This window comes from Anastrepha ludens, chromosome 6 (genome assembly GCF_028408465.1).
Source record: "Anastrepha ludens isolate Willacy chromosome 6, idAnaLude1.1, whole genome shotgun sequence".
NCBI lineage: Eukaryota > Metazoa > Arthropoda > Insecta > Diptera > Tephritidae > Anastrepha > Anastrepha ludens.
In genome coordinates, this window is record NC_071502.1 from 103056153 (window position 1) to 103083800 (window position 27648).

At 36.1% G+C, this 27648-nt stretch overlaps 1 protein-coding gene across 2 annotated transcripts in view; it reads left to right on the top strand.

Annotated features, from left to right (window-relative positions):
* Positions 1 to 10592, top strand: part of LOC128868084 (calmodulin) — a 31776-nt gene extending 21184 nt beyond the window's left edge. For both annotated transcript variants that reach the window (XM_054109816.1, XM_054109817.1), the window contains 2 exons: positions 2525 to 2767; positions 9801 to 10592. In XM_054109816.1, the coding sequence (XP_053965791.1) occupies positions 2525 to 2767; positions 9801 to 9829 (272 nt within the window). In that variant the 3' untranslated portion in view covers positions 9830 to 10592. The remainder of the gene's footprint in view (positions 1 to 2524; positions 2768 to 9800) is intronic.
* The last annotated feature ends 17056 nt before the right edge of the window (positions 10593 to 27648 follow it).

Below are 27648 nucleotides of genomic sequence, written 5' to 3' on the forward strand. Positions count from 1 at the left end.
TAATGCTGAATTGGGGCGAAAGATGAAAAAATAAATAATTATAAAAAATGTTTTATACTTTAATTTTAAGTTTAATTGCCAAAAATGTATTTTTTCCAATTAGATTAGACTAAAACATCTACCAAAGGGCGGCGTTGCGGTGCCGCTATGCAAGTCTGTCATTGTTAAAAACAATCTGGCTTGAAAATAATATTCTTGTGTCAGCTTCTCCAAACGCAGATTCAACCGAATTGAATACAGATTTCATTCTAAGAGAGAGAGAGAGAGTTGTACAGCGCAAGTATCGGTGAATAGCGAATAAGGCGGGGTGGTATATGTATTTATTGGTAATATTACTATAATGACCGCTGTAGCTGAATGGATTGATGCGTGACTACCATTCGGAAGTGCACAGGCTCGAAACCTTTTGCATACAGCATTAAGTGATAGAAAAATTTCTTCTAATAGCGGTCGCCCCTCGCCAGGCAAGGGCAAACCTCCGAGTGTAAATCTGCCTTCAAAAAGCTCCTCATAAAAAACCAGCTGCCATTCAGAAGCGGTTTAAAACTGCGCCCCTCTATTTATGGAACAACATCAAGACGCACGTCAAAAATAGAAGGAAGAGCTCGCTAACCGCTAATTATTACTGAGATGGTGCTCTATACTTGACTAAAAACGCCTTTTCAGACAATGCCGAAAGTGTCGGCGTAACATTCTGTTTTTTTTTTATTATTTCACGTATAACTGAATCGAATTGATTTTAATGTGAATGTTTGAAGTTGATTTAAAAATTCGACTCGCTGATTCCAGCTTTGTTAGATCTCGATGAAATTGGGTTCTTCGAGTATATCCCCTATTTTAGAATTTAATATTTTCTTCATAAAATAAAAAAGCAACTAACCTTGCGAACAAAGGCTATAACTACGCTGATTTGTTTATGGAAGCGAGAAAATACCACATCCGAAAGAGAAAGAGCTTCATGTTAAGGGGTTATACGCAGTTATGAAGCAAATAAAAGACGGGTTGTCAAGGATTTATCCTGAAGAAACTTCAGAATATTTTAATTTGAAAATGTTTGGCGGTTATAAAAGCATCCTTCAAGAACGTAACAAAATTTTTTATTTATGAAAATGTTGATTATAGAGCGCGCTGCAGGCGATTTCTGGAACCTCCTTTAAAAAAAGACGATTTACGGTGTACATCGTAACTCAGGATTGGATTATCTGAAATCAAAAAACCAAACAAATTTTGTTAATATATTAGATTATCTAGTAATTAATCGTTCGGCTAATCAAAATAGTGAATTTTCACAAAATGGCAGCTTTTAAAAGAAATGATTTCGATTTTTACGTTAAAATTTGGCCGTAAATTGATTATAAAATGGAAAATAAGTATCAGATTTACAAAAGGAACGATTAATTACTAGAAAATGTATCTTTAAAGATTGAGTTAAAACGGTTGACCGATCAAACAAACCGTTTTCGAGATATCGTGTACACCGACTTGAAAAATGCCGTTTTGAAAAAAACACGTTTAAAGTTTCAATACCTACCTTAAAACGTGCCGAGGCATCTCTACATATTTAGGTATAACTCCGAAAGTATTGCTTAGATCTACTTCAAATTTCGTGCGTATACTTTTGAATATATGTACATTACAAAAATGCAATAAAAAAAAAGTTTTTGAAAGTCATAACTGCGTATAACCCCTTAAGCAGCTGATGGCCACTGGCTGGGAGTTTATTTGAGTTTAGTGGAAGAAAATTTGAGTAACTTTTGCAGGTAATTGTTAAAATAAACGTTACACTCTTGTGATCAAATTGAAAAGTGACTTTTTTTATAAATTTTACTATATTTCCAAATTTGCACGAAATTTGTTTTCTTTTCTGCAAAGTTTTTGGTAGAAACGCACTTGACCGCCGCCACAAAAAAATTTTCTTTGAAAAATTAATGCCCTGAATCAATTAACCAAACACTTTTAAATATAAATTAAGTAAAAAGAAATAATAATAAAAATACAAAAAAAAATAAAACAAATAAAAAAAAAATGAAATGAAAAAAAAAATCGAAACAAACAAAAAATAAGAAAAAAATAAAATAAAAATGAATAAAAAAAATAAACAAATAAAAAAAATAAAAAAAATTAAAAAAAATTAAAAAAAATTAAAAAATAATTCAAAAAAAAAATAAAAAAAAAATAATAAAGAATAATAAAAAAATCATAAATAAAAAAAAAAAAAATAAAAAAAAAAATAAATAAATAATATACAAAAAAAATAAAAATAAAATAAAAAAGAAAAATCCAGACATAACCAAGCGTCATCAAGCGACATCTGACTGAATTGAAGTCGAAATATCAGCAAATAAATAAAAGCAATAATTTAATTTAATAATGAAATTGAAAATAAACGTAGGTATAAAAGAATGCAAAAAATAATACATAAAACAAAATAAAAATACGTAAATTAAACTACAAAAACAAAATATTAAATTATAAAAAATAAACCCTAATTGTTTTTTTTTTAATTTTACTTTCCCTCCTCCAGGCAATGGCACCATAGACTTCCCCGAGTTCTTGACAATGATGGCACGCAAAATGAAGGATACCGATAGTGAAGAAGAGATCCGAGAAGCCTTTAGAGTATTCGACAAGGACGGCAATGGCTTCATTTCAGCGGCTGAATTGCGTCACGTCATGACAAACTTGGGTGAAAAGTTAACAGATGAGGAAGTGGATGAAATGATCCGGGAGGCTGATATCGATGGTGACGGTCAGGTCAATTATGAAGGTATGTACGCACGCCAAGCGCTCGAAAACTTTAATTTTCTACTATACACATACCACAAACAAAAAACATTTCACTTGGTGTTTTGCTAAAAAGAGTATCTAAATAATTTCGTTTTACATCTTCCCCCCAAACAGCGCTCGGGTGAGCAGCTGATAATGATGTGCGAGGGTGATGATGATAGAGTGGCATGAAAATGGAATTCGTGTTCTGCCATTTTTAATAACATGCTGCAGCTGTGTCGTTGATGTCGGTTGACATTTAACAAACTTGCTCGTTGGACAAAAACACAAAACAAAAAAATAAAATTGAATGCACGCAAATGAGTGGCATGGGCAAATGCTTTTCCACAAAATTGCAACATAATGCTGTGGCCACACCTGCGGCCAACAGTCGCGTTGAACACTTTATCATTTCGTTTTTATGCCGAAATTTGTGCGCCCGGTTATTTATTTAGGCGCACGTGCGTGTACACAACATCACACCTTTTTTATGTTACCTTTATTCTGCTTGAAATTCCGTCTTATCAGCCTATTTATTTTATCTGGCTTGTTGGTCGGTGTCCTTCACACAAAACTTTGCGGTGCTTTATCTGCGCCATATCTTTGTTGCCGCCAGCGCATGTGCGAGCCCGGCCACTGCACGAAATCTCATGCCATGCTGCAATCAAGTCCTCTTCAAACACTATGTCCAAAAATAAACAAAACCCATTTGCAAATGGTTTGCTAATCAAACACATGACCCACACAGGAGCATCAGTGCAGGCACGGCATTGTATAACCTAACGGTGGCGCTAGTAGCCTGCTATTACTCCCTGTAAAATTTGATATATTAGCTGGAAGTGGTTGGTCCTGTACATTCACCAGCTATCACTATATCGGCGCGTTTATTTACATTCACCAGGTGGGTGCAAACGTAAAACAATAGAACACGGTATCGCACTCACTCCTACCATGCCCAAAACGATCATTAGTTTGTATTAGCCTTGCCCGTCCATCAACCTTCATGTTTGTTCTTCATTTCTGTGTGGCGTTTGGCACGAGAATTGGCATAAAATAATTGATGATTGTCGTTAGAGTCTTCCATTTATATACATAATTACATGTGTGCATATGCGCCTGCACATACATATGTACACAACGGTAAATCTAAATTTTAACAACCGTGAGATTAGTTGGCTGGATGATCGGCGAAGTGAGTAAACCAAGTGTATATCGGTGTGTAGGAGGAGGCGGCTGTTGTGGGTAGCTGGTTATGGATTGGCATTAAACAACTTGTAAGACTATCCCGTTTCCCCTAACATACACAAACACACACAAACAAATGAGCTCGTAAATGCTTGTACTTTGTTTCCAAAGCAAATTTTATTAGGTCCTCTACGAATTTTTGGCACTGCGCCAAGTGTGGAAGGTTTGCTTTGTTCCTTACTTTATATCGCATAGATATATTTTAATTTATTGTAGATATGTTTTTTGTTTCGTTTTTGCCTTTTATTTGTTATTTTATGTTATTGTTGTACTATACGTGATCGTCGCGAATGCGAAAAATTCCGCGTAATTTACTTCTTATATTACCTCCGAGACACAGAAAAATTCAATGTTAATTGGTCACATTCGACACAATAGTTTCGCCTTTTGATATGCCCTCTAATTTTCTGACTTTTGTTTAATGTTTGTTGTTGCCACATTTTCCCAATCTCTGTTTATTGTCTTCTTCCACATGCTTAGACATACAATTGTGTTTTTTTCCTTTTTTTTTTTTTTTTTTTTTTTTTTTTTTTTTTTGAGTATTTCGGTTTTATTCCTCTTTTTGTTTTTTGGTTTAGTTTTTTCCCCTTTTTTTTTTGCTTTTCTTTTTCTTTTTTTTTCTTGCTGTTACTCATTGCTTACTTTTTGCGCGATCACACGCCATTGGGTGAGTTGAAGTCGCTTAATCAGGCGGTTGGGCTGTAATGTATGAGTAATTCGAGATAAATTCAATGTAAAGCGAAATTTCGTAGTTTCTAATAGTACAGATTTTAATTAGAGATCACGAGAGGCATGAATATAGAAACGTTAAACAATAAAAAAAAACAACAAAAAAAAAACAATAGAATACAGAATAGTTGATGAAAACTAAAGCGCACTGCTCTTAATTTATTTAATTTATTTTTTTGTGTCTAATTAGTAATCAACAATTAAATTCCGAAGTAAAAAACATTGTTTTTTATTGCGCTACACTTGCTTTTTTAAGTATTTTTTTTGCTTTAAAAATCTCGATCAAATATTACAGTGGACGATTTTGAGATTTCGAAGATAAAATTTGTTTTCGAAATTTTTGAATAAATGTGTTTTTTTCTGACCCTTAATAGTTATTTAATTGTCTATATATTTTTTTGGAATTTCAAGCAAAAAAAAGTTCGAAAATTGCGAAGATAAAATTTGTTTTCGAAAATTTCGAATAAATATAATTTTTTTCTTATATTTAATAGTTATTTAATTGTCTATGTATTTTTTTGGAATTTCAAGAAAAAAAAAATGTTCGAAAATTTCGAATAAATGTAGTGTTTATTTTCTGATATTTAATAGTTATTTAATTGTCTGTATAAAATATTTTTTCGAATTTCAAGCAAAAAAAAAAATGTTCGAAAATTTCGAAGATAAAATTTTGCTTTCGAAAATATCAGTGAAACATTATACTAGTGGTTTTGATAGTAAATTATTTATTACCATTCTCTTTAGCTCAAATGTAATTGAGCTTTCGATTTGGTGACGAGTCAAACGAGTACCCATGGCATATCCGTTCAGTCCCCTCAATCTTCTCTATTATATCAACAGCTCTGGCTGTAGATATCTGCCTGTTGGAGGTCTCATAATGGTATTAAAACGGCGCTTTATTGCTACTTGCCAGAGTGCCAGACTGGCACTTAAACCACATCACCTACCTACCTACCCATGGCATATCCGTTCAATGGGCATTGCTTGAACATTTTCGTGCATCACCTCGAGTATATTGAGCTTTTTCGAGTAATTCGGCCGAAACTTCGATAGTGTTGACTTGACTTTGCTGTCAGCCCTATTTTTAAGTTTTACAAATTTTATACACATCTTTGGAAAACTAAAGTAATGCTGACAAATAAAATTTACAATTTAGCTGCTCAAATTGTTCAAGAGTTCCGTAAATTTCCAACAAACATTTGAGCAGTTGAATAATGAACGAGTTTCGAATGAGTAACGAGCTACTCGCACTATTCGATGCTATTTTTTGAAATTTCGAAAAAAAAATGTCGGTTGCAAATCTCAACCGTAATTTAGTTGTCATTTTTAGAATGAATTGTAACAGTAGTTACACTGCTTACATTGAATTGAAAATTTCCTTCTATATATTTTTTCGAATTTGCGGAGTTCGAAATTCTGGTACAAATACTACAGCAGTAGTTTTGCAGTAAATTAGCAATTTTAATTGTGATTTTTTAGTTTATTATGATTTTCGCTTTTTAAAAAAAAAAAAAATCTAAAGTTTTGAACATAAAAAGCACTATTAATCAGGGGTTATATTTAAGTTCACCTTCCAACTTATTATATGTATTATAAGAAGTTTTTTTTTATAAAACTATATAATTATAATTGTAATTGCAATTTTTATACTGAATTTTAGAGTTCCAGATTTCTTCTTAAATTTTTGAAAATTCGAAGATACAATTTTACCTTCGCAAATCTGGAACAAATACTGGAATGGTGAATTTTGCAGTCAATGATTGATTGTAATTGTGATTTTGTATCATACATTTATTTTTCGAAATTCAGAAAAAAATGTCGAATGCGTAATCAACACAATGCAATTTACTAAATTATGATATTCATCGTCAACTGTGAGCTCCCTATACTTGGTATCCCAAGTGCATGTTTTTTTTTTTTTTTTTTTTTTTGATAAAACTTGAAAAATTTTCTTACTCAACATTGAGCCATTATCTTCAGCCTATCGGGATTTCTGTACGAGACTTTTATTGCTATGTAGGTGTTTAATTTTAATGCGAAATGTTTATCACAATGCCTAGTTTTAGTTTTATTATTCATGCTTCAAAAAATCCCGTGTGACTCACTTGAAATATTAGTTTCTTCTTATATAAATATTTAATTTCATTGTATTTATTGAGCGTTTTTTTGCTCCATGCTAGCGTGTGTAGGTGGCAATCTATTTTTCACACATGACTACCCTCTATGCAAACACATATTTTCCTCTTCTGGGTTTTATGTGCGGGCGTCATTAGAGCTTGAAATCTGTATTGAGAAAAAATACGCAAATCGCATGCCACCAATGCTAAAGACAAATGACGGCGTTGAAGTTGAGCTTTTGTTTGTAACGAAATTATTAAAAGATCTGATTGAATGTGATTTATTCATCGCCACTGGATGCACTGGTGCTCACATAATTAAGTCGCTTTTAATTTTTTGTAATAATTTTCATGCGAAATTTTTTTGGTAATTTTTTTATAAAAAAAAAGTTCTTTATACTATATGTCAAAAAATCATCCAATCAAAGTTTTGAATTTTGTACAAAATTCACAAAAATTTCAAAAAATCATCATCAATACTTTCAACTTTTTAAAAACATTCTGATATGTTTTTTTTTATTCAGAATTTATAAAAAATATAGTTCATTATATATTAAAAAGCTTTTAAATCAAAGTTTCGTACTTTGTACCAAATTCACAAAAATTTAACAAATTTCAAAAAATCATCAAAACTTTCAACTTTTTAATCAACATTTTAAAGAAACTCTGAGTACGTAGTTTATGGCCAACATTCCATATCAAAAACCTTTTAAATCAAAGTTTCGAACTTTGTACAAAATTCACAAAAAATTAACAAATTTCAAAAAATAATCATCAAAACTCTCAACTTTTTAATCAGAATTTTTAAAAAACTTCTGAGCACGCAGTTTTATTGCCTATTAAATTTTATTTTCCAAAGTGTAAGTTTGAAGGCAAGTACCATTTCAAGTAACTTATGTTTGGCATCACTATTTCCCCAAATACTTCAATATAAAGAGTTTTCCAATAGCAGGTGTTATCGGTGAATGGATTGCGCTTGCCGATAATTAACGATTTTTTATGGCCGGAATTGGATGGTATTGATCTGGACAACGTGTATTTTCAACAAGACGGCGCTACGTGCCACACAAGCAATGAAACCATTGATCTCTAACGGGAAAAGTTTCCGAACCGTGTTATCTCTCGAAGAAGTAATCACAATTGGCCACCGAGTTCTTGTGACCTTTTTCTTTGGGGCCACGTGAAAGAGAAGGTCTACGCCAGGGGTGGGCAAAAGCCGGCCCGCGGGCCGGATCCGGCCCTCTTGCTAATTTTATCCGGCCCGTTGAAAAATTCCGCCCATAAATTTTTTTAAACTCTTTTATGAGATTTTGTTGACATCAGCATTATTAGTGTGCGTACTGTATATATAATAGTCTTAATAAAATGGGCGGTCGGCTAACTACACTAGTGTGGACGATGTCGTGAGCTTGAAACAATCCTCGTGTGTTTCACACGGGTCGCTCGCGACGATCGCTCTCAGGGCGGTTTTTTCGTCAAACACAAAGGAGATCGCGCTAGGTTCGAAATGCCTGTGAGTACGGCATATGCCATATATGACTAGATGTGAAACTCTTTTTCTCGTGAGAGCGCTGAAAAATGTGCATTTTTTATAACATTTTCCAATATTGCCACACCGGTAGAAACATGAATTGGGTATTTTTGAATCAAAGGTCTGGAATTTTTAGTTTCCACACCACCATTGAGGTTAGTATTTAGTGTGCGGTTGCCCAATAGCCTTATATCACTCGTAAACACCTACATATACTAAAAATAAGCACAATCCGTACGAAATATGTACATAAATAAGCAAAAAATTGAAAAATTTATATGTAAATGAAATTATTTAAAACTGAAATACAAAAGTAATTTAATAGTAATAAAGTTATGAACCCGAAAAACATAAGTTATAATTAAAAACATGACTTATTGCGATTTTTTAATATAACACAGAAAGTGGGTAACAAAAAAAAATTCTCAAACAACGAACAGGATAAGTTAAAGCAGGTTACTTTTAATTTTTGTAAAATATCTCAAACACAAATTCAGTTCCCTTACCTACGCTTTTCAACCATAGTATATTTACGTACATACAAATTTACATAAACCAACACACAGTTTTCAAAAAAATTACATTATGTATTTACATAAGACTAATTAAAAGTAGAAGTCGAAAAGGATATAACGCAATATAAATGTTAAATTGTAATAACTATGTGTCAATATAAAATAATTTGTATCATTAAGACATAAATAAGTAACAAAATAAAATGTTTCATTGACTGGTTTATCTAATAGGCATTTATTTATAAAAATATTTCTTTAAAAATTACGTGACATATTTTATTCAAATTGAAATGATACTTAGTGTTTTTGTCAAAAAAAAATTGGCAGGGAAAAAACTCCATCCAAAACATCCGCTTGTGCAAAGCATATGCGGTATAGTCCTCCGGCCCGGGAGACATTTTGAAAATTTCATTTTGGCCCGCGCTTTAAAGTATTTGCCCACCCCTGGTCTACGCCAACAGCCGCTCAAAAACAGCCGATTCAAGATCCCAAACATGGAATTCGTGCGGCTATCGAGGGCATAGGGCAGCCACTTTGCAATTCGGTTATGGAAAGTTTCATGAAAAGGATATTGTCCTGTAAGCGTGGTCGTGGTGGTCATTTGCCTGATGTTATTATCCACTATTAACGGCATACCTTCCTCTTTACAATGAAATAAACATCCGATCATTTAATTATATTAAAAATTAGCATTTTTCTTTGAATATTAAAACAAACACCTCTGTTTGGAACACCCTATAAATACGTATATTTTTAAAAATTAAAAAAAAAAAAACAAATTTGTAAATTAATTATACACCAAGTGTCATGTTTTTGTTACTTGAACATTTTTAGATGACCCAACATTTTTAATTATTCAACTCATATTTTACTAACTCTCTTTTCCTCTCTTTTTAGAATTCGTGACTATGATGACATCGAAGTGAGCAGATAAATTACTTGTTTTTAAGCCTTTCTATGTTTTTAAGATGTTGACGAAGACTGTAGCTGTGCGCCACAACATCGCGCGACGCTGTTGCTATGGAAACCGTTGAAAAGAATATATATAAATCTTGAGAAAAAAGGAGAGAATTAAATTTATAAATAAACCTTTAAAAAAGAAAAAAGAAATATTATAATAAATTACACTTTAATATTTAAAATAAAGATAAAAAATAAAACTTACAACTCAATGTAATAATGATGATAAAGACATACATATGTACACCAAAATACACATACACACACACACACCTCACTCACACCCGTTCATACACACAAAAGCATACGCAACAAACGCAAACGCTAAGCAGCGATACATTTCCAATATGATCACATAACACCACCACAAACAACAACATCAACAACAACTAGTATATTTATTGTGTGCGTTTAGGCGCAAGTTCCATTTGTAACAAATGGTCCTCCTTGTAGAACGCGTGGCAGTGCCGCAATCGTATACTAATTGTGGAAATTGTGTTTGGAAAAAATGCAAAGCAAAAACAAAATACTGATGGCCGTTGATTATTCCACAAGAATATATGACACCATTATGAGATACATACATAGTTACATATATGTGCATGTAAGTCAAATAATGGAAACCATAGCATCATACAAACACAAAAAAGAGAACACAAATGCATTGAGAATTTGAAAAGCATGCGATAAAAAAAAACAAAGTAATGCAAAGGCAAAGAAAACTTTCAATGGTATAAAAATATGCAAAAGAGATTATAATAAACATATATTCCAGTAATGACACACAAGCAAAGCAAGAAAAAGAAAACAAAAGCAAAAAAACATACGCAAATGCAAATGCAACAACAAGAAACAAAAGCAAAATAAGCAACAGTTAATAAACACATACGTACATATATATAAATTACAAAAACAAAAAGCAAAAGTAAAAGTAAAAATATAAACTTATTAGCTATGGATAAGTAATGTAAAATCGATCAATCAACCGCAACAATGACAGGCGAACAAAACCGAACAAATACAAAAACAAAAACAAACATTACCTACTACAACCAAACCATACAGCAACAAACATTCAACCGTAACAACAAAAATAATATAACACATACTTATAACAAAAAAGAGTCTTATTAAATTGTATTTAAAGTTAAATATGAAAATGAAAGGAAGCTATTAAATTAGCAAATGGATTGAATGATGGATGTAGGCACAGGCACAGGCAGAGGCACAGTGCAGAAAAATATTTCGATGTGTTTGTAGAGCAGCATAAGCGGCATTGAAGCAACAATGAGTAGAAAGTAGAGAGACACAGTAGACAACAAAAGCAACATACCAAAACAGAAACAAAAATAAAAACACTTGAACTGCATTGTAAACTAAAACAACAACAGCTTATGGCAAATATTTCGAAAATCGGCAAATTGTCGCCTCTGCAGAAAACGAAAGCATGCATGCAAAATACAAAAACAACCAACAACAAACCACAAAATAAAGAAATGCAAGTAAAGCGACAAATGAGCAGCTAGCAGGAAATTTATGGAAAATTTAATAAAATATGTAAAAACAAAAACTGAAAGCGTTTAGTGTTGAAACTGTGTGTGTTCAGTGGTGGAGGTGTGGCAGTGAAAGGGGGATAAACGGGTAAAACGGATTTGAATAGCTAGCTAAGAGTAAAAACGAGTAAAAAAGCAATTAATTGGCATTGAGCTTAGCTTTAAGATTTAGGTGAGAGATCGAAGAAAGTTGAAGCGCAGAGCAGCTCTTGCTGCGGTTGGTGCATTTAAAATGTAAGCAATTTTTTTTTTAATAAATTTCTTTTTTTTTATTTATGTATAAAAAAAAATACTGAAACTTTGTGTGGGTGCTGTGGAGAGCAGCAGCTATGCTGTAGCATCAGAGTGGCACAATTTAATACATAAGTTTGAACATGAAGATCTTACTAAAGTGTAAAATATTGCTATAGCTCATTGTAGCGCCACACACACGCACACACACACACATCGAACTGCAATAACAATAACACACTGGACATAAGAACAAAACGATGGGGCAAATTGCGTTCTCCATTTACGGTTGTGGATGCGATATTTTCGTTTGAAATTTAATTAAAACATTTAAAATAAAAATGAAACGAAATCTAAAAAAATTTCTTAATTTAATTTTTAGAGCTTCCTCTCTGAACTTGTGCGACGTTCTATCTGAAAAAACTAAAGTTCAACAGTTTTTATTATATTTTTGAGCTTAATAGAGTAGAGAGTTTTAATTGAATTTCAAAATTTATTCATATAAAACTCGACTTTTGTCATGAACAAATTTTTATTTAGTTAGGTATTTGTTTTAGTTGTTAAACATTTTGATGAAAAAAAGGTTTTAATTTTCTAAATTTCTAAACTTATTTGAACATTTCAAGCATTTACGGTTTTCCATGAATTCGTAATAAAATAATGATTTTTTACCACTTTAATTTCTGTTTAAAGACATTTTTCCGCACCGTCGTTTTTCTTCTAAAATTTGTGTGCGCATATTTCTAATAGCATACAATCGGGGTGACTGCCACACGTACATAATTGGATTTAAATGAATTTTTACAGGTAGTTTATCAGCGTCATTTTCGTTACGTAGCGCATTGTCAAGGTTGCGTTGGTTGAAACGCCTAAATGCAGACTATTGCAAGCTCGGAAATTTATAAGTATTTTTTCAATTGAAATAAACTTAACTAAAATTTATGCTATTTTACATTTGTAGTGAGAATCCGGCAAACTTCCAAAATGGCACTGATATTTTTCAAAAACAAAAAAAAAAAATTAGGCAATGTGTACAGTATTTTTTCAAGTATTCACAATCAACAAACGCTTGCGCCTACGCTTGTGCTGCTCCTCTACAACGCATAGACTGTGGGACATGGACGCCGACTTGGACGACGATGACAGCCTGAACAACTACAACAATAATATGAAAAAAGCAACAACAACAACCACAACAAAAATATGTACATTTCCCATTGTACCTACAATATAAAAGAAATAAAAAACAAAAAATATGTAAAAGTATATACACACATACATGTATGTGAAATAAAAAAGGAAAAACAAAAACAAAAAATCAATGCAAGAAAATTTAATCAAATGTGTGCTTTAGACAGCCAGTCTCAGTACTACAGTCTTAGTCTGTCGACAGAAAAAAAAAACAAAAACAAAAAAAAAGATATGATAAATTAAAAATGAAAAATGAAAAAAAAAAAACAAAGTCTCAAGCAACAGCTGTCTGTCTTTGCGTCTAATTGCGTATTGTCTTTAAGCGATTTATTATAATTATTATTATGATTACGATTATTATTTACATACATTTATGATACATAACAAAAATGAATAGTTTGTTTAGATAAATGATAAATTGATGAAAATCGAAGAAAGTCAAGACTATTTGTACTTAATTGCTACATGCATACATATAAATAATTAATTATGCATTTGAAGTAAAGTGTGGTGGTGTAATGCTAACTTAAAAATACAGATATATACATATATGTATATTTAATTCAATTGAATTGATTAAACAACTGTAATGCTATTTCGAGAAAAGCAAAAGATTTTTCACTACAGCAAAAATGGAAATTGTTTGGTAATTTTGCAGAAAAAGCAGCGGGGCTCACGTTGAAAAGTGCGGAAAAGCGTCTAAGGAGGAGGAAAAGATACTAGATTTTGATGAGCGTCACATATAGCTTTAATAAAATACCTTTTACCGCAAACATGTGGATGAGGAAATTTGTTCATTTTATTGCGTATTGATGGAGCTTTTCGAAAACGCGTCACTCAGCAGCTGCTTTTTGGATTATTATAATTTAAAATGTCCAGAATAGTAAATATTAAAAATTCAAAATTCACTAAAGAAAGTTAACTTCAAATCGCCATATTTTTTTTTTAATGTCCCGAATAGTAAATATTGTTTTCCAGTAGTGAAAGTTCGAAATTCACTAAAGAAATCGCCATAATTTTTTTTCCTATTCACTTCATAAACCAGCTTCGTAATCTTGGTTTATCGGCAGGCTAATCACCTACCCTGGCAGAAATCAAAATAGATTAACGAAACCAACGCAAGACTAAGTTTTGTCGAGGCCCTATGCTTCCTAGAGGAGTGAACAAGGAAAAAAAAAGAAATCTTGATATCCAGCATCAGTTAACGGTTATTCGATTAGCAGAGTTTTAATTAAGCCCACATGACCAAATTACGGGCACTTGACTTGCATGAAACTGGATTCGAAAATTCAATTTAAGCTTAAGTTAACTGAACTGTTGAAATTTAATTTCAAATAAAGCATTTTGAGGATTTTCGAAAAGATTTCGAGAAATTTTCGAAAAGATTTTCAAACTGATTTTGAGAAATTTCGAAAATTCTCAAAATGCTGGTGAAATGTTGGAAAAATAATTAAACAAAATTAGGTCAAATCGGTATTTTACATGAACAAATTCCTATAAATTACAATGTAAAAACAAAAACAACAACAAAGAAAATGTTTCTAAACTTGTGTTGATTATGTTTTTGTAATTAATGTGGGAGAATGTTTCGTTCACATAGAATTCATGATTAAGTTGAATCAAAAAAACGAAAACTACAAGCAGGCATTCGCAATTTTCTTGTGACCAAGTAAATTATTTACAAGATTTTAAATCTGAAACCATAGCAAAATTTAATTAAAATGGTGATAATAAACAATTTCAATGACCTTTCAAACTTTCAAACCTTTCTAAGCTAAACTAAAAAGTTTAATTGTTGTTTTAACGGCATGTAACACTTCCCAACAAAAAATGTTAAGACATGCCTTCAGAGTGTCACACCTAGATGGCATATAAATCCAGGTCGCTCCAATAGCATTGGTAGAACAGTTGAAGAGACAACTAAAGGAGATCTTCCACATGCTCCCTTTGGCATGTCGGCGGCATTTTGTAATTTACACATGAAAAAAAAACATTGTATTTGCTTCCCGTGGCACTTCAGCTAAGACCCGCACGCATGAGCAAAAAGAACAAAAGAAAAAAATTCAAAGGTACGAAATAAATTTCCATTCTGCTGGTTTTCTTCTCAACCTAAAAAATATTTTTTTTAATGCCTAGCAGCTTTATCGAATTCGTCAGCAATGACAAACACATTTCTCTTACACTTGCGCTACGCCCTTCGAAAAAGGTATTTGTAGCAAATATAATATATATATATAAATATATTTAATAAAAAAGAAAAAAACTTCGAAAATTATAATTGTATGTATGTAATATGATGTAGCCTGTAACTGCATACTATTCCGTGAAAAGTAATGAAATAAAATTTAAGTAAAAATCAAGCACACATGAGCTAAATTCGAGAACATACACACACACATACTACGTATACACTTATACACGTGCGCACTCTAAGAACATACATACATATATATGTACGTACATAAGTTTACACGTGCTCACTAAAGTACGTATACAGTAAAAAATTGTGAAGTGTAGAATTTCAAAAAAGCAGCGAAACAGTTTGGGTTAATAAAATTCGGACTCTCTTTTAGTGTGAGACACAACATACATATGTGAGTGTGTAAATGGGCGCACGAGCGTGTTAATTGTTAATGTTGAATTTGTAAATGTACTTGAGATTCAATCAGCTGCTTTTTATTAAGGTTTTGTACATAGATATGTGCATATGTATATGTACAACTCAAATTCATTTGTATGTATTATTGTGCTTGTGTGCTCTTGAAAAGCGCTAAGCAGCAAAAAAGTATGTTTCTAGTGAAATAAATGCAAAAAAAATTGTAAACAAAACTCCAATTCCTCAATTCCGGCTTCCGTTTAGCTGGATTTTAACCGACTTGAGCGATTTGTAATGGCGTCTGTAGTAAAATGCTATGAAACAAACAAAAAATTTCGAAACAAAATTTTCCAGTTACACTCACAAAAACACATATTACAGTTTATATATAATTATAAATATTGTAAAATTTGCAAAAAAAAAAACTTTCTTTAAAATACACAAAAAGTTATTTAAAAACTGAGAAAAAACGGTTTGTAATCATTGGTGTTGGGCGGGCGAACATTTTTTTTCGTTACAAGTTATTGCGGGGGCCGTAGCCGAATGGGTTGGTGGGTGACTTTACCATTCGGGAGGCGTTGCGAAATACTCGTATAGCGAAAAATTTGCTAATAATAGGTTAGGTTAGTTTTAGTAGCCGCATCGCGCATAGAGACAGCGATGCCACTTAGACCACGATATGGGTCCGTTGTGGGCCGCAGGGGCTGGGCTACATTTCCCTTTCCATATTGAACCATCCTGAGCTTTTGACAAAGCGTAAAAGGTTGTCTATGCCTAAAGTGTATAGATTATCTACATATATTCGTTAAAAAGTAGGATCTTAAATATCGGTTCCTGCTTCTGGCTAGAGCTGGGCATGTGCAAAAAAGGTGTTTGTTTCCAACTCCTCATTTCTTCAGCTACGACAGAAATCATGGGTGTAAACGCCTAATCTACTTGCATGATTTCCTATGAGACAATGTCCTGTGAGTGCCCCTACTAAGGTCCTAATTTGAAGTCTACTCAATTTTATAATATTCTTGGGCAGACGTAAATTTAGCCTCGACCATGTTTGTCCAGCAATTTCACAGGTATTAGCACTAATCCATCTTTGATTTAGAGAACTGATTAGCGCGTCCTTAATAAGAAGCTTACACGCTGCGAGAGGTACCCCATAAAATTACTTATTTTTGGCATACAGGTACCTTCTTTTGCAAGTTGGTCAGCCCTACAGTTCCGTGGTATATCTTTGTGGCCCAGAACCCAGCTTAAGATAATACGATACTGCTTGGCCATTTCATTAAGAGATTGGCGACAATGTAAGACAGCCCTTGAGGCTTCATGAATCGCGTTTATTTCCGCTTGAAAAACACTACAGTGATCCGATAGTTTAAAGGATTCAGTGATAGAAAGCTCTTCGCAATATAACCCTGACCCTACACCGGTGTATATTTTAGATTCATCCGTGTAGATCTTAACGGGTGTGTTGGATGATGGATCTTCTTCAGGCCATTCTAGTCTAGAAGGGATTTTCATTAAGAAATTCCTTTCGAAGCAGAGAATAGGAGGATGATAATCACAATCACTAAGTACATCCCTATAGGAGTCTAAGATGGTTGAATGTCCATGTGTGACAGTTTTCCATTGTGAGGTCGCTCTGAGCCGTAAAGCGGAACAGGCCGCTGAGTATTTGCAGAAGAGATCTAGGGGTGTCTGATGTAATATGATATCCAAAGCCTTGGATGGCGTGGTTTTCATGACACCACATATTGCTAATTGCACTGATCTCTGCACCTTATTCAATAAATTAGAATAGGTTTTTTTCTGCATAGCACACCACCAGACAACATTTCTATATAAGAGAATTGATCTGACGACAGCAGTGTAAAGACAATGAGCAACCTTAGGTTTAATTCCCCAGGTCTTACCTAAAGCTCTCTTACAGGCATAAAACGCTAGGTTCACTATCCTTTGCTAATAATAAATGGCATATCTTTTATTTATCGCAGTACTGGATTCTAAATACAATAGGGAAAACAAATCGTGAAGCCCCACATGGCATTCAATGGCGGCCATTCCAAAAGCTTGGAGATGTAGATTATGCAGGCGACATTTGCTTCATGAGTCACATATTTGCTGGTATTCGATCAAAATTTGAAAAATGAATGGCAAATGCAGGAACTGAAAGTAAAGGCCGGAAAGTAAACAATATATACATATATTTATATATATATATAATTGGCGCGTATACCCTTTTTGGGTGTTTGGCCGAGCTCCTCCTCCTATTTGTGGTGTGCGCCTTCATGTTGTTAACCAAATGGAGGGACCTACAGTTTCAAGCCGACTCCGAACGGCAAATATTTTTATGAGGAGCTTTTTCATGGCAGAAATACACTCAGAGGTTTGCCATTGCCTGCCGAGGGGCGACTGCTATTAGAAAAATGTTTTTCTTAATTTTGGTGTTTCACCGATATTCGAACCAACGTTCTCTCTGTTAATTCCGCATGGTAATCACGCACCAACCCATTCGGCTACGGCAGCCGTTAGGAGGAAAGTAAACATTGCCTAACTTAATTAATTCGATGTGAGACTATCATTCCCAAACCCCGGTTGTGAAATCTGCTGATACGACTGTTGAAGTAGAAGATGTTAGTGAGTTTTGCTATCATCTGGTTACCATAATTGCCAAGAATGGAGGTACTGAAAGTGACTTATCCAACCGTATAGTCAAAGCCAGAACAAGTTTTTATAGACTGGGCAAAATTTGGGCTTCACGAAATATTAGGAGTCGTACCAAACTAAGAATTTTTAATTTGCGTGTAAAAACAGTCCTCTTGTGTGATTGTGAAACCTGGAAAGCCACTAACAGAATCTGCCAGAATATGTAAACCTTTGGAAACAAATTTCTTCGACGAATTGCCGAATTTTCTGGCCCAGAGTTATAACTAACGACAATTCACTAGCACTAACAACGTCGGAACCTGTTATTATCGAGATTAAACGCTGGAAAGGGCGTTGGATTGGGCACACTTTGCGAAAGGAAAATAATGAAATGGCACTCCAGGGGAGCCCCCAAGGTTCACGAAAGAGTGACCGACCCAGAATTACATGGATAAGAACGGTAGATGCTGAATCTCAACAAATTGGTAGCTGACCTTATATTCTAGGAATTAAACAAAATGGTGATGGATGGAATGCGACTATGCCGACTAGGAACGATACCAAAGTGTAACGTTACATTGATTTTTTTTTGTTTGTATTCAATTTATTGTCAAGGAAATAAAAAAATATAATTTTAAGAAACTTTGAATTGTTATCGAATTTTTAGAATTTTTTTAAATTTTTCCAACGAATTTTTATAAACTGCTAAACAAGGCGCATTCATTAAAGGTGGGAGCACTAGACCAACAACAATGTTTTGTACGTAGAAAAGAAAAAATGATCGTCTTGCTTCATTCTGTACTGACAGCCACATGGACACGGCAAAAGAAAAAAAAACAAATCAGCCGATTTACCGATACCACCTTTAATAGATTCGCCTTGACTGCAACCAACTTGTGTGAATTCTTCTTAGTTGTAGATATAATAGCTTGAATTTTGTTAAATTTACAAATTCATTTAATCAATAAATTAAATTGAAAAACTTTTCCTGCATTCGGATTTATATTTGGAATGGGTTTGGAATTTTAGATACATATCTACGACGTTAGTATCCAGTTTGTGTGGCATATTTAGTGCTACAAGGCATCTTTGCTGCATAGGCACATACCTTCAGCTCAGATATGAATGAATGAACGACAATTAGGTATGAACTTCGATCCCACTTTTGTGTAGTCTACTCATCACAGCACCTCATCCAAATACAGCCCTCTCAATAAACCTAAGATGGAGCTGGATTGGGCTGAGCGTATTTGCCTTTCTTCCGGACACATTAGGTCGAGATGTTTGATCCTTCGCCTCGCTCTAGTTACAAATTCGAGAAGAAAGTGTGTGTTGGAATTTCAGGGGATTGGTTACGGAAACGACAGGAGTCAGTGGACCATGTCTGTGTAGATGGAAACGTAATTGTTCCCACGATAGTCAGTTCTACGCTACCGAAATTACCTGGATTTATGACCGGCCAAGGACTGTCCCTCCAGCAGCATTCTGCGTTCATGTATGCAGAATGTTTATGTTGCTACAAGCAAAAAAACAAGAAAACAACAACATGACCGCGCAATGAGAATGCCAGTGAACCACATATGAGCCGGAAGCGATTGCATATGTACATATTCTTAGTAAATTTAATTTAATTCAGATATGTATGTATAAGGAGAAGATAAGAGAAAGCGAAGAGTTCTTTTGTTCTGCTAATGATATTTATTTTTTGATATATAATATGTGCTTATAATAAAAAGACAAGTTTCTTAAAAAGTTGCTTAGATATGTTTGGACTTGACTCACGACGCCACTTCCGATAGAGTTATTCATTTTGCGTCACATTGTGCACGTGCATGTAATTGGCGCGAACATACTTCGTTGAGTGTACAGCCTGGCTCTTCCGCCTACTTGCAATTTTCTGGAATTTGTTTCTCAAATGGAGGGACCTGCGCTCGGACGTTTGCTATAGCTTATCGGGAAGCGACCGCTATTAGAAAAAAATCTTGGGAGTTACCGTGGACCTTTTGCTCTCCTTCTCAGCGCATATAACCGCTCTTGCCACTAAAGTTCAAAATCGCAACAAGGCACTCAAATCGCAAAGACAAAGAAATGTTGCTACCGACATTTAAAGCTATAGGTCGGCGGGTTTTAAACTAGGCTGCGCCTGTCTGGCCGTCTGAAACCAGCTACAGACTTATGAAAACACTGCCATTAGGACTGCGACAGGATGTCTTCTGATGTCTCCACTACACCATCTATGTACATGGCGAGGTCCGTTTGCGCCCTGTCAAGGAGCGTAATAAACTGCTCAGCAAACAGTTCCTGTAAGGGTGTTGCTGCAGGTGTCACCCATGCAGACACCTGCTTGAGCCTGAGCCGCCTCCCAGGCATGTCCAGAGACACCTCCTCAACTGCGCAGGACAAAACAGACCGACAATTAACGACATTCATCGGGAGGCCCTTACCGCCTTCTTAAGCTCCCGACCCCCGAATGCCGTCATCGGAGTCCTACCACCACCCATTGCAGACGAAGAGCTCCAACTTCTCCGAAATCCCGCGTAACCTTGGCACAATTACATTCTGGATACTGTAGCAGGTTAAACTCCTACCTATCCAGAATCGACATACTAAACATATGTCCGGCATGTGAAGGCACCCCGTACGACAATAACCACCTTTTCACATGTCCCATCAAACCCACTCATCTAACACCTCTCTCCCTCTGGACCCAACTTGTCGAAACAGCAAGTTTTCTGGGCTTACCGTTAGATCAGCTAGACGAGGACGACCGTCGATTACACTACGTTGGCAGGGCAACGTTACTGCTACAGCAACAACAACAACCCGCAAGGGGTTTTGAACATGGGCAATACCGAATGGTAGTCACGCACAAACCTATTCGACTACGTAGCTGCAATCACTAAAGAGTGTACCAAAAAATCTTCTTAAAATATATTCGAATATGATCGACAGTTTGGAAATTACTTGTCTACATTAAGACCTTCAATACCATTCGATTGTCAAAGAATAACTAAAAACAAAGTCTAAAATAAACAGAATAAAGTAAATATAAAAAATAAGGTATTTACTTTCTTTGTTGTTCTGCAAACTGAGGGGAGTACGTGTGCCAATTCAGCTACACAAAAAAATTTTGCGAACAAAGATATAAATGATATGGAAATTATTAAATGTATGGGTGGTCTGGCTTTGGGCGTGGGTGACGGTAGACTACAGTGCCATGCATTTTGCCACGCACGAACATGAAGCCTCGTAGACTCACATATACATACATATATAAGTGTGTGTACATATATGTAACTAAATGCGAAAGCAATTTATGAACCGTAAAGTCGAGCAGAAACTATTACTCGCATAATTGATTTCGATGTAACAAACGATGTTAAATGTGTGTAATTGTGATGTGAAATACACGCACACGCTGTTTGGAAGACGTTTCAGTAACTAAGTAAATACGAAAAACAACAAAAAGTGGCATATATGGAGGTAAATCAGTTATTTAAATAAGCAAAACAAGTAAGTAGTAAATAAAGGGTGTGCTTTTCGACGTATAGTCTTTTCGATAGGAATATCTGTGAAGCCAGCTGTGCTAGTAAATATTCCATATTGTGTGAAAAAAGTGATTTTAATTCTTGCGATAGACTATCCAAAAGGGCAATCTTCTTCTTCTTGATTGGCGCGATAACCGCTTACGCGATTTTGGCCGAGTTAAACAAAGCGCGCCAGTCGTTTGTACTCATTCGAACGGCATGACCCAGCCAACGTAGCCGCTGGATCTTTATTTGCTGCGCTATGTCTATGTCGTCGTAAAGCTCATACATCTCAATGTTTTATCGCCTACGATATTCGCCGTCGCCAACGTGCAAAGGTCCAATAATCTTCCGCAGAATCTTTCTCTCATACAGTCCAAGCGTTCATCGGATGTTGTCATCGTCCAAGCTTATGCGCCATACGTTAGGATGGGCATTATGAGAGCCTTGTAGAGGGTTAGTTTTGTTCGTCGAGAGAGGACTTTACTACTCCGTTGTCTACTTAGCCCAAAGTAGCACTTGTTGTCAAGAGAGATTCTACTTTGGATTTCCAGACTGACAATGTTATCGGTGTTAATACTGGTTCCTAAATAAACGAAGTCTTTTACAACCTCGAAATTATAACTGTCTACAGTGACGTGGGTGCCGATACGCGAGGGCGCCGACTGTTTGTTTGAAGATAGGAGGCACTTCGGTTTGTCCTCGTTCACCACAAGACCCATTCGCTTTGCCTCTTTATCCAGTTTAGAGAAGGCAGAACTAACAGCGCGGTTGTTAAGGCCGATGATATCGATATCATCGGCATACGCCAACAATTGTACACTCTTATAAAATATTGTGCCTGAGCCATTAAGTTCTGCGGCTCGTACGATGCTCTCCAATATCAGGTTAAAGAAGTAACACGACAGCGAGTCACCCTGTCTGAAAACTCGTTTGGTATTGAACGGCTCGGAGAGGTCCTTCCCTATTCTGACGGCGCTGCTGGTGTTGAGCAACGTAATTTTGTATAGCCGTATTAGTTTTGCGGGGATACCAAATTCAGACATCGTGGCATATAGGTAACTCCTTTTCGTACTATCGAATGAAGTCGACGAAAAGATAGTGTGTGTCGATTCTCCTTTCATGGGTATTTTCCAAGACTCGGCGTATAGGTCTAAAGCCACACTGACAAGGACGAATAAGTTGGTTGAAGGTGGGCTTCACTCTTTCACACAAAACGCTCGCTAGAACCTTATGGGCGAAGAAGACTAATCCCGCGGTAATTGGCACAGATTTCAGTATCACTTTTCTTGTGGATTGGGTGGAGCGCACCTCATCCCATTATATTTTGATGCATGCACCTCGCTGACATGTTTGAATAGCTCAGCCAGCAGTCCGTCGGCTCCTGCGGCTTTGTTGTTCTTTAGCCGCGTTATCGTTATTCTCATCTCGTAATGGTCGAGTAGCGGAGCAACAGTCTCATCGTCAACGATTAGGGTATCGGGATCTTCACATTCTCTGTGACATGCGCAGCTGTCACTGTTTAACGAGTTCGAGAACTGTTCTCTCCATAATCTAAGGATGTACGTCATCAGATCGCTGTTTTTGTTCTTACAGGAAATCGCACCAGTCTTGAAACCTTCTGTAAGTCGCCGAATTTTCTGGTAGAATTTGCGGACGTGTTACCTGTTGGGCATCATCTCAACTTGCACTCACAGATTTTGGTCTCTCGCTTCTTCATTCTGATAATACGTCTCTCTTCCTTTTTCAGCTCTCAGTAGCGATCCCACATGGTTCGCATTGCGCTCGATCGTAGTGTGGCAAAGGCAATCATTACTAATAAATTTCTGGAAAAACAACGAATATCAGCAAACAATCAACGTTTTCTTCTAATATGGCTCCAGCTGAGTTTTTTCTCTCTTTCTAAAACACAAAATACAATTTCAAAGTACGCATTTTCAGTCGCTAGAAGGCCTGAAAGAGCTTTTGCGGCGAGAACTGAAGTCTCGTCCGATATTCCGTATGCGTTTGAAAAATATTTTAATAATTGAATGATTCGAAGGCCTAAGGCAGCTACATATTTTGATGGCGGTTTAATAAATTTGAGTGAATAATAAACATTTTGTGATTTATTGATCCCTGCTGCCTTAGCGGAAGCCTGTCCCATAAGAAGACTGAGGGGTAAACCCAAGCCTAAGTGGTGGACGGTTGAACTAAGCAAGCTTCAAAAAACAAGCTGAAGTGCTTTTAATAAGGCAAAGAAAACACGTCTCGCAGAAGATTGGAAAGATTATAAAGATGGTCTGAAAATCTACAAGAAGGAAATCAGGAAGGCCCAAAGGCAATCTTGGAAATCCTTTTGTGAAGAGGTTGAGGGGGCAACTGAGACCTCCAGACTTCGTAAGATCTTAGAGGGAAGCCCTCAAAATTGGGAACTGCTACAGAAAAGTGATGGTACGTTCACTACAACCAGTAAAGAGTCCTTAGAACTTTTACTCGACACTCATTTTCCAGGCTGCTCAGACATTACTGGGCATGATATGGAAGATACAGTACACTGTCGTGAAGTCAGAATAGATGCTATATCTGAGGATCGGCTCTTATGGGCGATTGAAAGTTTCAAACCCTTTAAATCACCGGGTCCAGATGGTATTTACCCAGTGGAACTGCAAAAGACCGCCGGATATCTAGCACACTGGCTGCTAGCAATCTTCAAAGGTTGCTTTCTCTACGGTTATATACCTCTTAAGTGGAGACAAGTCAAAATTGTTTTCATCCCAAAAGCGGGTAAAAACTCACATACCCATCCAAAAGACTTAAGACCGATATCTCTTTCTTCCTTCCTATTGAAAACTTTGGAGAGGTTGATAGAATTTCATTTAAGCCTAACTATAGATAGAAATCTTATCTCTACGTCACAACATGCCTACACGAAAGGGAAATCGGTAGAGACGGCTCTACATAACCTTATTTACACGGCAGAGAGTTCACTGCACAAACAGGAGTTTACTTTAGCCGCTTTCCTTGATATTGAAGGGGCCTTTAACAATGTCGAAGGGGGGGCAATTACTGCAGCACTCACTGATCTTGGGGTAGAACCGGGCTTGGTAGGCTTCATTGGCAAAATGCTAAATAGCAGAATCATTGAAGCGGAACTAGGAGAATCGGTGCTCAGGAGATTGGTAAGTAGAGGTACACCGCAAGGCGGAGTCCTCTCACCGTTTCTATGGAACGCAGTTGTAAATAAACTTCTGTTAATACTGGAATCGGTGGGCTGTAAGGTGATAGCTTACGCCGATGATGTTGTCATTGCTGTCTCTGGTAAATTTGTATCTACATTAAGAGACCTAATACAAAATGCTTTAGAAATACTTTCTAGGTGGGCAGGAAAGTGTGGTCTAGGAGTCAACCCAGACAAAACACAACTTATATTGTTCACTAGGAAACACAAAATCCCTCAACTAAGTCCAATTATGCTCAAGGGGGAAGCTCTTGTGATTTGGGAAGAAACCAAGTACTTGGGACTAATCATAGATAGGAAACTGACTTGGAAGTCAAACATCTTAGAAAGAGTCAGGAAAGCGAACCTAGCTTTTTATGCCTGTAAGAGAGCTTTAGGTAAGACCTGGGGAATTAAACCTAAGGTTGCTCATTGGCTTTACACTGCTGTCGTCAGACCCATTCTCCTATATGGAAATGTTGTCTGGTGGTGTGCTATGCAGAAAAAAACCTATTCTAATTTATTGAATAAGGTGCAGAGATCAGCGGAATTAGCAATATGTGGCGTCATGAAAACCACGCCATCCATGGCTTTGGATATCATACTACATCTGCCACCCTAGATCTCTTCTGCAAATACTTAGCGGCCTGCTCCGCTGTAAGGCTCAAAGCGAGCTCACAATGGAAGACTGTCACACAGGGACATTCGACCATCTTAGACCCCTACACGGATATACCCAGTGACTGCGATTATCATCCTCCCATTCTCTGCTTCGAAAGGAATTTCTTAATGAAAATCCCTTCTAGACTGGAATGGTTTGAAGAAGATCCAACACCCAACACACCCGTTAATATCTACACGGACAGGTCTAAAATGGATACCGGTGTAGGATCAGGGTTATATTGCGAAGAGCTTTCTATTAGTGAATCCTTTAAACTACCGGATCACTGTAGTGTTTTTCAAGCGGAAATAAACGCTATTCATAAGCCTTAAAATGGCTAAAGATAAACAGAATATCATCAACGGATATCTGCATTCTATCAGACAGCTAAGCTGCCCTACGAGCCCTGGATGCATTCCAAACAACATCAAGGAGTGTCTTACGTTGTCGCCAATCTCTAAATGAGATGGCCAAACAATATCGTATAATCTTGTGCTGGGTTCCAGGCCACAGAGATATACCAGGGAACTGTAGGGCAGACCAACTTGCAAGAGAAGGTACCTGTTTGCCAGACATAAGTTTTTTATGGAGATACCTCTCGCAACTTGTAAGCTTCTCATTAAGGACGCATTAATCAGGTCTACAAATCAGAGATGGATTAGCGTTAACACCTGTGAAATTGCTAGGCAAACATGGCCAAGGCTAAATTTACGTCTGTCCAAGAGCATTATAAAACTGAATAGACTTCAAATTAGGACCTTAGTAGGGGCCCTCACAGGACATTGTCTCATAGGAAATCATGCAAAGAGATTAGGCGTTTACACGCATGATTTCTGTCGTAGCTGCAGAAATGAGGAGGAGTTGGAAACAATTCAACACCTTTTTTGCACATGCCCAGCTCTAGCCAGAAGCAGGAACCGATTTTTAAAATCCTACTTCTTAACGAATATAGATAATCTATACATTTTAGGTATCAACAACCTTTTACGCTTTGTCAAAAGCTCAGGATGGTTTAATATGGAGAGGGAAATGTAGCTCAGCCCCCGCGGCTTCACAACGGACCCATTTCGTGGTCTAAGTGGCATCGTTGTCTCTATGTGCGATGCGGCTGCCAAACCTAACCTAACCTATTGATTCCTGAACCTTTTTCTTACAGAAAGTACATTCTTGACATTTCTGCTCTATATTTTATACCGTACTAGGAGAAGACTCACCCAAAATGAGATTGTCACTTACACTGTGATACCAAATGGGACGAAAAAAGAAAATAATGCGGTAAAGGAATTTTCGCGTGGTTGCTGCTCGTTGCATCCCAGACAATTTCAAAAACGCGCTGGAAACGCGACTGGGCAAAGTACTTCGAAAATTCAATTGGTTCAAACGAATGCGAAAGTATCATCATGGGGAATATCTACTTTGAAAAATAAAAATAAAATGAAATAAAACCTTTTCCAATTAACAATATTCATTTTTCTCTTGTAAGGACAAAAATATACGTAGCAACCCTGGTACCCTTGCCCGGCACTTGGTTTTTATGAGAAGAGTTTTCATGGAAGAAACTCACTCGGAGGTTTGACGAGCGACCGCTATTAGTGAATACTTTCCCTGATGTTTGTTGCTTCATTTTAATAGTGGACTTTCAATTCAGACCAACTCGTCTTCTCTAATTTGTGAGCAACTATTTGTCTTTGTTTGGTGTTACCAATCGGTGTTAGTTGGAGTCAAAGAAGAGAACTACTCGTATACATTTTTGAATTCTTCCAAAAATTCGTATACGGTTTGAGTGCCAGTTAAGAAAAATAAAAAGAAGGTATATGGAAAGCTAAATCCTGCATAAGTAAGCTCAACTACCTTTTTCAATCATACGGAAACCGGAAATCCTGCTGCTCGTCGTGGAGAAAGTTACTAAAAGCTTAACACCAGTTTCGCAATGGTATCAATCGTATTGATTCGTGCACTTAAGAAAGCTTCGACAAGTTTACCGGCATCCCAGCCCCAGCAACAGACAATGCCATACACGCATGTGCATGCTTCTTGCCCCGCGCACAACAAATCACCCTATACATGCTTACAACTGCCATAAACCGCAAATCCTCAATGAACTCCGCCGCTCGGCTGAACAACGTGCTACTCGCACACGATGTTGTTGCTGTACACATTGCTCGTGCCCCGTGTCTCGTGCCTGTC